Genomic DNA, 12940 nt, shown 5'->3' on the forward strand with positions numbered 1-12940 from the left:
AGAAGAAAATATAGGAAGATTTTAAAAATTTATTCCAACAATTCATTTAACAAATGTTTATTGAAAACACCTTAGGATCCAAGTTTTGCTCTAGGGATTGGGATGACAACAGCGAACAAAACAAATGAAGCCCCTGCCCTCATGAAAAGTATATAATTAATAAAATTTAGAAAAAGAAGGATAATAGAAAATATATTTATAATAAGTCAGCAAATGATAAGTGCTATAAAGAATCAAGTAATAGGGGAAGAGTGACTGAGAGTTTGTAGGGTAGTTAGAGAAAGCTTTTCTGAGAAGTGTCTTTTAGGTAGAAACCTAAAGAAAATAAAAGAGTGAATTATGTCCATATGTGGGGGGAGAGTATTCCAGAAAAAAGAAATAGCAAGTGCAGAGGCCCTGGGGCAGGTCAGGAGAGTGTCTGGCCTATATTTAAGGAGGCCAGTGAGTAAAAATGTGAATAGTAATAGATTAGGTCATAGAGATTAACTTGGAAGGGAGAAGGCCTGTGTAAGTATGCACAAGACCAAGAATATATAAACAAATGACTGGAGGCCGGGCGTGGTGGCTCACGCCTGTAATCCTAGCACTCTGGGAGGCCAAGGTGGGTGGATTGTTTGAGGTCAGAAGTTCGAGACCAGCCTGAGCAAGAGCGAGACTCCGTCTCTACCAAAAAATAGAAAGGAATTAATTGGACAGCTAAAAATATATAGAAAAAATTAGCCAGGCATGGTGGCACATACCTGTAGTCCCAGCTACTTGGGAGGCTGAGGCAGGAGGATTGCTTGAGCCCAGGAGTTCGAGGTTGCTGTGAGCTAGGCTGACACCACGGCACTCTAGCCCAGGCAACGGAGTGAGACTCTGTCTCAAAATAAAAACAAAAACAAAAACAAAAACAAAAAAATGATTGGTAAATTTGACTGTAACAATTTAAAAATTTCTGCATAGCAAGACTCTCCATAAATAAAGTCAAAAGATCAACAACAACTAGAGAAAAATATTGATAATTCATGTCACAAAAGGGCTGGCTTTCTTGATTCTTTTTAAACAGAAACTTCTTTACATCAAAATGAAAAAAAAATCAATAATCCAACAGAAAAATAAAAGGACAAAGAATATGAAGAGAAAATGCAATAGAAATAATAGCTTTTAAGCATATTAAAAAATGCCCAACTTTACTTATAATGAGGGAAATTCAAGTTAGAACCACACTGAGATGCCAATTTCTTACCCTATCTGATTGGCAAAGATCCAAACGTTTCATCTTAACAACATCAAGAAGTTTGAGGCTTAGAGAACCAGACACTGTCATGTATGGCTAGTGGGAACATAAACAGGTACGACTTGATGGAGAAGACTTTGGCAAAACTATCAGAATTTTATACACCCGTATCTTTGACCCAGCAGTTTCACTTCTAAGACTTTATCCGGCAGATTTATTTGCACATGTATTGAATTATGTACAAGGGTATTCACTGCAGCATTATTTGTGACGGCAGGAAACCCTAAGACATGTTGAGTAGTGAGAAATGAACTAGAAGACAGGGGTGGAGTCTGATCATGGATCTCTTTTTAAATTTGAATCCTTGGAAGTTCTTGAGCAAGTAGAATGATAACAAGGCCGTGTTTAGAAAAATTTGTCTGACATTGGTTTCAAGATGGATTGGATGGTGGGGAGAGTTGGGTAACAACTTCAATGTCATTTAGAGATTTTTGATTGAGCTCCAAGGGGAGAATCCCAGGTTAGGGAGCCGAGGTGCCAGGAGTGGTGTTAGGCAAGGCTGGAAGGCAGCGAGTAGCTTACAAGGGCCTTTCTTATGCCAGGCTAAGAGGTTCAGACTTTATGCCTTTGGGTCAGGGCAGTAGCCCAATCAAATTTGCATTTTTAAAAGACAAGTTCTGCTGGCAATGTCAGAGAAGAGATTAGAGAGCAGCAAAGCCAGACATAATTTAAAAACTCAAAAATAAAAATTTTTTAAAACTCCAAAAGGGACATGGACTTGCTGCCTGGGTAAGTTCAACTTCTCTGCTCTCAAATCTGCCCTCTCTTCTGGGTATTCAGATCTGCCTGCTGCGACTGTGTCCTCCTCAATCCCCACTAGCCGTGCTCTCTTTCCAGGCCTCTCCTGAAGCATATTTCCACCCGAGATCTCAGGGGCATTTTAATTCATGGAACTGGGTGAAAGCAAAGGACATGTGTATTCAGCATGCCCGACTTTTGTTAGCCACGGGGGACAGCACGGCCCCTAATTACCTCCATGCCAGGGGCATTAATCAGTCTCTATATAAACACTAAAGCTGCTTTTTTCTTTTTCTTTTAATGAATAACTGGGTGTCAATGAATGAATTTACCACAGTGCTTTTAAAATTACTTTATATTTTTATTCTTTTGTATGCTTCTCAGTGGGGAACATTTCTCAGTTAAGCTAAAACAATAGGGCAGCAGATGTACAAGAGTGGGTGAGCATTGCTTCTAAAGAAAAGAGTGAAGTTGGATGCAACAGAATTCTGATACAACAATCAGTAGGTTATGCTTATAGATGTCAGTTTTTAAAGAGTAGATTATTAAGGACAAATTTAGATGATTTAATGAGAACTTTGAAATGACACATTATTATTTTAATTCAAATTTCCCTCAAAGGAAGGAAAAAACAGTTTTAATATTTATATGCTTCATCTGTGTCATTTCAAAAAGATTCTAAACGCCATGTGGGGTACTACTTTTGTACCGCTCACCAATTCACAGTGACACAGTGACCCTCTTTGGCATATAACAAATAGTTATTAAATTAAGTTGAACTTATTTGATTTAAATTTTTTCAAGGATTTTTCCCTACTCTATAATTACTTAGGAAAATCAAAATAATATCACATTTGAAAAGACAGACTTTCTCTTCTTGCCTTCTCTAACACATTTTGAAAATCATTATCTTCCAGGTTAAAGTAAGTGACATTCAGCAAAATAATTTCTACTTTTATACCTCCCTCTCTTAGGAAGTAAGTTAAAAATATATATGTTCATACAAAGTCACACTTAATATTTATATCCTAGAGAAACATATACATTCAAGAGTCCCCTTACTGAAAACATCAGTAAGAGAGTTTTCAAGGCAATGCTATCTAGAGATCTGAGATACCATCTAGCTCCCTGTGTCAGAAACTTTACTCTTCATAAAGTCGACATTTAGGAAAAAACCAGAATCATTTCCTTATTCCAGCCCTATTCTGTATCTCTCTCATGCTTACATCCCAGGGCACACATGTTTTCTAATCTGAAGCTAGCTGGCATGCCTTTGGTGTACCGTCATGCCCTACAGACTTAGAGCAAATTCTTTCTGTTTGTTCCCTTCAAGGCAATATTTTATTTTTTCTTGACTGTCCCAATGTTTGTAATCATGGGAGTATATCATAAATGCTGAATTTGTTTAATAGTAATTGAATAGAATTCTGAACATTTGAGCCCTGTCAAACAAAGAGGAAAAATTATCTGAGTATTTTATAAATATTACCCTATGGCTGCTCCAGTTTTTTATTGCTCCAAAATAAATTATCCCTAAATTTAGCAGCTTAAAATAATAACCATACTACTATAAATCAGAGCACTGCGGATCAGGAATTTGGACAAGGCTCAGCTGGTTGATTCTTCTGCTCCACATGGTGTTGACTTGGGTCACTAGGTGGCAGTCACCTGGCAGATAGACTGATCTGGAAGATCCAAGACAGCTTTGCTCATGTCTGGCACCTTGGCAGAGGGGGCTAGAAATCTGGGCCCAACTGGGACTGTCACCTACAAGTGGCCTCTCCAGCACTGTGATCTCAGAATAGAATCTTGCAAGAGACAGAAAGTAGAAGCAGTGGTCTCTTAAATACTAGCTCTGAAAACTGGCAGTGTCATTTCCACTATATGCTATTAGTCACAGCAGTCACGGAGCCAACCCAGATTCAAAGGGACATAAACCACACCTCTCAATTGGAAGCAGATCAAAGACTTTATAATCATCTGTAATTGGTAAAATAGAACATTATGAGAAAATAGTGCAGTTTCTTATCTCTCAGTAATGAACTCATCCATCGAAAGGCATCAAAACATTGATTTGACACACCAGGGAGCACCAGCTATACATCTTAAAGTCATCCATGTGCCTTTTACTCCCTTACTCCTCACATCAATTGCTCCCAATATTTTCACCAAAATATCTTGCATATTGGTCCTCTCTTTCCAATTACAGTGCCTGGAGTTGGTGACTTATAAAAGTTAAACTTTGTTAAGAGGTAATTACATGCCAGGCATTGTGCATGTGACTTTATGAGCACTATATCATTTCATTGCTCATACCACCACTATAAGGTGGATATTGTCTTAATCTCCATCTCATAAGTGAAGAAATGGGACTTTGTGAATTAAGCGGCTCATATGTTATCTCCCAGCCATTTAATGTGGGGGCTTAGATTGAAACACAGACACCTGAATCCATAGCCCTCATTCCTCACCAGAAAGTCCATGCTTTCAAGAGCAGAATGCCTTGGCCCAGAGGCATTGCTTTACCTGCATCCTGGCTTCTTGCCTTTGCGGGGGGCACCCCTGGTGGAGCTGCCACACACTTCCCCGCATGCTAACACACAGTCAGTGTCTCTCTGTGAGCATTGGTATCATATGCTGAGATTTCAGTTATTTCTAATCCATCTAGATTTTATTCTCCATTTAGAAACAAAAATGACATATACCACTTGAGCAAGGCAACAATCTTGTTTAAAGAGAAACACAATTTGGATGACACAGAAGATAGACACTGAAATGATCAGCTGATCATTAGCTGACATACTATAACTGTCCTGGTTTAATTGGCAAGAGGTAACAGCTCCAAGAGCAGAGTTAAAAATAACGTTCCAAATATTTCAAAATAGAAATGGCACAGAGATAATTAAGACAGCCCAGGATGGCAGCCTCTGGAGTAAGCTATAGACCTGTTGTGACTTAACTGATTTCAGAGAAACAGCAACTACTGCCTTGATGTCACAAAATTATTTTGTATTTTCTTCACTTTGGGATGAGAGAGAGGCTGGTGTGTCCTAGGCATGGCTTTTCTCAGCCCCAAGATAGAAAGAAGGTTCTCCTTAAGCTCAGGGAGCTTGACTCATGACAGGCTTGCCCTGTAGGTGGGAAGCAAACCAGTCGAGCAAAGATGCACGTGGTTGCTCAGTAGACCACACAGAACTGCTCTATGTCTGGTGCCTGGGGCCAAGAAGGAGCTGCCATTTGATCAAAACCCTGTTCCGAGTCCCAGGGCTGGACAGCTCTGATCTTCCACTACTTCTTTCTTACCTTGTAATGTGTCTGAACTTGACCTCTAAAGGCAATTGCTATAAGCATGACCCTTTACAGTGGAAATGTAAAATACTGGAGGAGTTTTCTAAAAAGCTGCTCTTCCTTTCATGTCATGCATATTTAGGACAATATGGGGAGCTGGGGGTGGGGATGAGTATATCATACGAATACATGGATTTTTGGTTTTAAAATTTTTTTCCACTTGTGGACATCTACATATGAGTTTTTGTGTAGGCTTATCAACTGATTTATTTTCACAAACAACTTTGTAGTAAGGAAAATAAAAACCCCCAAACCCACTATTTATATCCCTGTGTCAGCCTTCCTCCCATTCTTAACAAAAACTTACATATCATCAGTGCATCCATGTTATTCTATCTAGATATTTCACACACAATTTTAGCTAAGCTTTTCTAAGAATTTGAATAATTTGTGGGTTTTTTGGTAAAAGGAACACAGTGTTTCAATTTATTTGTGTACATTCATACTATTTAATGATTTATCAACAGGTATTTTGATTAATAAGAACTTCTGAAGTTAATTAGCACAGTAGTCATTACTGCTCTTATTATTATTATTATAAAAAATCAAATAACATGAAATTTACCCTCAACAATTTTTTTTTCTCAACAAATTTTTAAGTATATAATACAGTATGGTTAGCTGTATGCACACTACTTCTCTTAATGATGATCCTGAGGTTTTTGAGACAACTTATATTGGCTTTTGAGTCTTCAAAGGAGAATTGAATTGTATATAGTGAAGTATTTTTATTTATATTGTGTTTTTTTTTAATTAGCAATAGCCTAAACCAGATAACAAATAGTTTAAAATAGCATATTCTGACTGGTAATCTAAATTAAAATAAAAATAAATATAGGTATATACATCTATATATACACCACAAATTTATCATCTTAAATTAGTTTATATAACAAAGCAAATTAATTGAGACAAAGAACAGAAATACAGAGGCAAGCAGTTTGGATAAGTGTAACCATTTGGTTGCGTGTTTAATAGTGCCAGGTTATCAATAGGATTGCATTTTTCCAAGGCCCAGGAGGCAACTACTTAGAGAAGGTTACCATGGGCACATTTATCATGGTTGGGGGAGATGAGTTTGCAGGCCCAGAAGCCTACAAGGCTAGTGCCACGGTCAGGGAGGAGCATGGAACAGAAAAGCTGAAATCACCAGGGAAAAACTTCCCTACTTTATGATACAAATCAAACACCTTCTTGCCTTACCTATAGAAGGGAAGTTCTGCTAGAGGAGAGAGTGTTTTAATTTAAACAAGAAGTAAGAGAACCTTCTCAAAGATGTTTTTGACCCCATAATTTTAAACTGTGACTCTATGTTAAGTCCTTATGATGCAATCCAAAAACTTGTCCTTTTTGGCCAGGCCACAATGGCTACTAGACTTTCAGTGGAGCTGATGTCTTCAACAGAAAACTAAATCTTCCCAAGCAATACTCAGTTCAGTTCAATATAGACATTTTTGAGAGCTTACAATGTGATGGGTACCGTAATAGATCTGAATGTACAAAACCAAGTAATAGAAGTTCCCCTGTCTCCCAAGGGGTGTTGAAATTCAAAACCAGAACGGCATGTTAGGTAGAGTGATAGCCTAAAGTAGAGATAGGCCTGTTCTTCTTAGGAGATCCAGAAATGCTTCACACAGATAGATATGTTTGAGTTGGGTCTTGACATTTGTACATCCAAATTTACAAATCAGCATTTCTTCTCCAAGATTCTCAGTTTCCTGTAGACTCCAACACAGGGAGGTCAGACCCCATTTTCTAAATGCGGTTGATCTCGGACCCAATATTGTTTCTATTTCATGTGAAATAATTAAATATTTCCAACACTCTGCATTTGGACTAATTTTCTTATTTTCAGGCCTGGTTCTAAATAATTTTGAATCCTCAAATGAAATAAAATATGATTTTAAGCTTTAGTCATCTATTTCATTTTGGACTGTATAAAAGCAAATAAAAAAAATTGAATGCACAGTTTTTTAACCAGTTGTTTTGAAAATGTTTAATCACTGGTGAAGAGCCAGAGCTCCCAATTCACAAATAAATCATGTTCCTGTATTTTAACAGATGCAATGCTCTTGGTGGCGGAGCGACTGGAGGGGCCATTCAACATTGAGTCGGTCATGGACCCCATAGACGTCAAGATTTCTGAAGCCATTATGAACATGCAAGAAAACAGCATGCAGGTGTCTGCAAAGGTATTTGCATCAGTAATGTATCTACCAATACATGTACATCATACAGGTGTGCAGTAACCTAAAAGTGAAGTAACTAGATATGTCTGCTGGGATTATAAATTCTAATACACTGTCAGTGAGCTTTTCCTGTTGAGCCACAAATTTGCTACTTCATTAAAAATGTCTAACACAATGGAATTGAGAAGGGAAGCAATTTTTTAGCTCACAACTATTCAATAACGAAGAAATTATGGGCTGCCAAAAAGTTTCAGAGAGCCCCATGTATGTTGACTAATCCTTCACATTTGTGAGCAATTTGGGGGGAATTTTCTTTTTAACGTTCGAAATTTCTGCACGCCCTCACCCTGTTCTCTCTCTACTAACTTCTAATTGTATCTTCAGCTGTGCAGACCAGGCATATGTTCTATATTTTCAATTGTAAATAATTAAACTTCCCACCGGACTCCCTTTTAAGACCACGGTGTAACCTCCATTAATGAATCTTCAGGGGAAAACGCTCCCTTGTAGGAAGTCAAGCATACATTAAAAAGAAAAAAGTAGCACATTTTCATAAATCATATGATACGGAGCTCTTAAGTTTACAGCTGCACAACACAAATACCAGGTGCACAGTTTTTATTTGTCTCCGCCCAGTTGAGGATAAACAGGACCCGCCTTCAGCAAGACTGAGAAGTTTGCAGTGAGTCTCCAGTCTTTTCCTTCGTCAGCCCTTTTCTCCCACACTGATGTCTGCACAATGCCCTTCTGTTCTCTTTACTAGTCTCCTTGTCATGAAACACTAGCCAAATCTCTATCAGTCCTTTAAACCTGGTGACTGAGTGATTGCATTTTAATTGAAAGTCATTTGCGCTAAAATATGTCAGGCAAAGAGTTGCATGACTGGCTTTCTTCAATTTTTCAAATCCTCTGTGAAAAAGATTTCAAATGTAATGAAGGGGGAGGGGACAGGTGGTGGGGAAACATTGCAGAGGGAAAGAACCGTGCATGCCTACTGGTCCTCCTTGGCCAAGCACAGATCAAGCTAATTTGGGCTTTTCAGGGTGAACTGGCAGGCAGGCAGGCAGTAGGGTAAGAAAGAATCTGGCCTGGGTCCCTTTCTCTCCCTGGGAGATGGATGAGCCCAGAGTTTCCTAGGCCTATTTCTGGGTTTTAATGAGCTTAGGGTAGCCTGTGTGAAAGAGGATGCTCCAAATTACCATCACCTGTTGTGGAAATAGCACGCTTGGGGTTTCCATGAAAGGCCATTTTCTTTCCTGTGAAAAAACAGCAATCATCTATTCCTCTCAAATCTATTGCCTGGAAACCAATTAATGTTGTTTTGAGAGGCCAAATATCCCAGCAGTGCTTGAGTAACCAGGTGCTAAAGTTGCTAATGTTCAAAACAGCTCTGGAGAACAGGGCAGAAAAAAACATGTGGACAAAAGTATCTGTGGCTTGAAACCATCACTATCTCTTAGAAGTAGGTGTTTGTTTCCACTGGTGTGTGCACATCCATGTTCAAGTATTCTTTTATTTTCTGTCCATTCATTCAGCAAATATTTATACGGAATCCACATGGCAGACACAGTTCTGTACTGGAGATACGGGAATGACCAAGGCGCGGTTCCTAACCCTCATTATGCTTACTTTCTAACTGGAGAGACAGATACTGAACAGATAAACAATTATATAAATTAATAAACAGAATATCATGTCGGTCAATAATCAGTAATATGAAGACGATTCTCCTCCCCCAGTTCCTGGTCATATTTTGACAGGACATTTCTATCATTTATGATATTCTTTTTTCCAAGGAACCTTAGTTCCTCTAAAGACAACGGCTTCCTAATCGGTCTCCTGGCTTGGCTTCTACTCTCGAACCCCTTCAAATCTGTCCTTCATCCAGTACCAAAGCATTTCTAAAACATAAACTATGTTATGAGCCCCCTGCTTTGTTTTCAGTGCCTTCTTTTGCGCTTAGAATGGAATCTAAACTCCTGCAAGGTCTCACCTCACCTGGCCCCCTGTCCACCTGTGCAATCTTGTTTCATGCTACTTGCCCCTTGGCTTACTGGGTTTCCCACGTGGCTTTTCTCTCAGTTCCTTGAGGATATGCGTAGCTTCTTCCACCTTTGATGCTTTTCATTTCAAAAAGTGAATTAATTAAATTATCTTCGCTTTAAAATTCATTTTTTAATTGACAGATAAAAATCGTATATATTGATGGTATACAACATAATGCTTTGAAATGTGTATACATTGTGGAATGGCTAAATCAAGCTAATTAACATAATGCATTACACCTGACATACTTAACATTTTTTGTGTGGCGAGAACACTTAAAATCCACTCTTAGCAATTTTTAAGTATAAAATACTTTGTTATTAACTGTAGTTCAAGTCAAGTATTCTATTAAAAATTCTTCAAGAGGACTGATGGACTCTTTTTATTACTAGAATGTGGAGGAGACATTTTTGTGGAATTTGTCTAACTCCGTTATAATAGTATTGCTGTTAATAAAGAATGTACTTTAAGATGACACATTTCTTTGTAAGAAATGTTAAAGTCAAGAGTAGAAATAATATAGTGTATATAATAAGAGTACACTCATATGAGGGAATACAGTATAAAGGATAATAAAATGATAGTACAAAAAAAGTCCAGTGAGCTAGAAACAAAATAGTGTATCTGGTAGTCTTGGCACAGAGAGAAGAGGATGGAGGGAAGAAGGCAGCCAGGCTCTTCAGCAAAAAGGGACAGGAGGCCAGGAGGCTGGATGGAAGACAGTGTGGGGGAAGGACCAAAGCCAGCTTTTAATGTGGTGGAGAGGGAAAGGTAGTTGAAATTTACATAAATTTAGCAGGAAACACCAACAGGATTTGCTGGTGGAACAGATATGTTCTGAAAAGAGGTGTTAATTTCATCAAGGGAATGGAATTTCCTTTAAATTTAGAAATACATAGTTTTATTTTCCATATAAGCCATATCCATGCAATTATGCATGAACAAGAGTCTAAAATCTACACTCTAGCAAAGAACTGGATGGTTGAATTTATCTTTTTTAAAGGAACCCTTGGACATTGTTGATAAACAGTTTCATCAAATCAGAAGTTATGGATTTCTAGACTTAGGCTGGACAAGCATTTGCCAAACCAGAAATAATGTTAACTTCTGATTAGGTGAGCTTTGGGTGAGGTCAGAAGCTATCACGGAGGGCCAGACATCCTGAGAGTAGTAAAGCTTACAAATTAAAATGGCTTTTTACTATAGGACATGATTGACAACTTTGCCTTTGAAAATCATTTATTTTTGGAGGGGGGAACCAAGGTCAACACACGTAACCTAAACATATGTACACCCATAATTTGCTGAAATAAAAAAAAAAAAAAATCATTTATTTTATTAAAGCAGTTAATGTTAGAAGTCATTCCCAGAGCTTCTTTCAGAAAAGTAACAGTACTTACAACTGCCAACTCATATTCGTTGAGCGCTTATTGCCAGGGACTGTACTAAGTGTTTTATGTGGTTTTTATTATGTGATATTTATAACAATGCTTGTGACAAGATAGATCTTTTTCCCTATTTTGCAAATAAAGAAACCAAGACTTAAAAAACTCAAGCAATTTACCAAGGTCTCCTGGTGCAAAGGGTAGAAGTGTCTGATTCCAAAGCCCATGGAGCCAATTGCTACTTTATAATGATGGCAGTGCCTACCGAGTTAGTCTCACACAGGGCAGAGTTCAGTAAATATTTGCTGAATAGATCAATTATTAAGAGAAAGTTCATTAGCCTTCAGTAAAACCTGTATGACAAGGTAAGGAAAAAGAGGTGGCAGAGGCAGGACTCAAGCTGTCTTTCTGATTCCCTTTATAATTATACCTAGTACTTCCCAACATGAGAAATTCCAATTAAATATTTCTCTTATCCAGCCTAATCATTCATTGCTTCCAGCCCTTCCTAGAGTTCTCATAGTGCAAGTTATAAAATTCTTTTTTCTCTAAATCTGAAGGACAAAGATGAACACACCACAGTTTCAGATATAAAATTCCTTTTCCCGAATGCTCTCATCGTGTCTAGAGGAAGGAACAGCTAATCTCTTTCTACCTAATAATTGAGATCATGAATTAGTGGGATTTGTGGACTAATGAAAAGATTTAGTCTCACCATATATGTTCGTGCTCCAATCTTGTCTCAGATCTATTTTTATAGGTATTGTCAGATTCCTTTTTCTCTCTTATTTTTAGTCCACAAGGGAGCTATTGGGGGTGAGGCACATTGACATTCCTTTCAAAAAATACATTGGCTACACCAAGTTATAATATTTTGATAATAACATTATGACACTCATTTCAAACTCTAGATTTGTATACCCTTTGTACAATATTTTATATATATATATATAATATACTAATATACACACATTCTTAAAGACTGGGAACAATAGCATATTACAATTTTTTTGGCTCCTTTTTGGGCAAAGAATTGCCTAATAACAGTGACAGTTGTGGTTGCCATTTGTTGAACAACTACTACATCCATTCAACAAACACCCTACCACGTATCAGACACGAGGAATATAGTAGAGGATGAAGCCAGAGTCCTTGCTCTTGTGTCAGTCTTTTCCTAGTTGCTTGCTTGCTTGCTTCCTTGCTTGCTTTCTTTTTTCTTTCTCTTGAATCCTCACTGCAATTTTGTAAAGCATTCATTTCTTTGTTATATCAGTAAGGAATGTTAAATTTAGAGAGTAAGTAGCCAGCCTGAGGTCATACAACAAACAAGTGGCAGAGCTGGGATTGGAGCGCAGATCTTTTTGATCCAAAGGCAAAGATTTCCCCAGCATGCCACACTGTTTCCTCAGTGTCTTCCCACCAGGACCAGATAGATATTTCAGCAAGGGAGAAGCCAGCCATGAAAGGGAGCACTGTTGCCTGCAACTTACTGCGGGGAACCTATTGATGAAAAACATAAGTTGTTAGTCTTTCAAGCCCCAACCAAGTGTGTTACGTTCACCAACTTCACAATCTTCATCAAAGACAGGGAGGAGCCCTCATTATTCCATCACCTCGTTACCCAACCAAACCAAAGCAGTTGCAAGCTTTGCAGGTTTGTGGAAATTTACCAAGGGAAGGGAGGAAAAAAACTCACTGTATCTCTGCCTTTGAATTTCAGAAGTGTTGATAATCTCCTTCCTGTCCTATAAGGGAAGATAAAACTGATCTCACTAGATCTCATTTAACTATATTAGGAATAATTTCAAACCTAATCTAGGAAAAGATTGGTTTGTCAGATATAATCTAAATTAAGAAGGAAGACTTATTAAATTCCAATTGAAACCATCCATTCAATTAATACTTACTACAGGCGAGGGTAGAACCCATCACAGAAGAGCAGGACGGCCTTCAGT

At 38.0% G+C, this 12940-nt stretch overlaps 1 protein-coding gene across 1 annotated transcript in view; it reads left to right on the forward strand.

Moving 5' to 3' along the window:
• The window catches only part of GPC6 (glypican 6), a 1343320-nt gene that overhangs the window by 1216405 nt on the left and 113975 nt on the right, over positions 1-12940 (forward strand). The window contains exon 5 of the mRNA XM_012647356.1: positions 7427-7557. Coding sequence (XP_012502810.1) covers positions 7427-7557 — 131 coding nt within the window. The remainder of the gene's footprint in view (positions 1-7426; positions 7558-12940) is intronic.

This window comes from Propithecus coquereli, unplaced genomic scaffold, assembly GCF_000956105.1.
Source record: "Propithecus coquereli isolate 6110/MARCELLA unplaced genomic scaffold, Pcoq_1.0 Scaffold262, whole genome shotgun sequence".
NCBI classification, from domain to species: domain Eukaryota; kingdom Metazoa; phylum Chordata; class Mammalia; order Primates; family Indriidae; genus Propithecus; species Propithecus coquereli.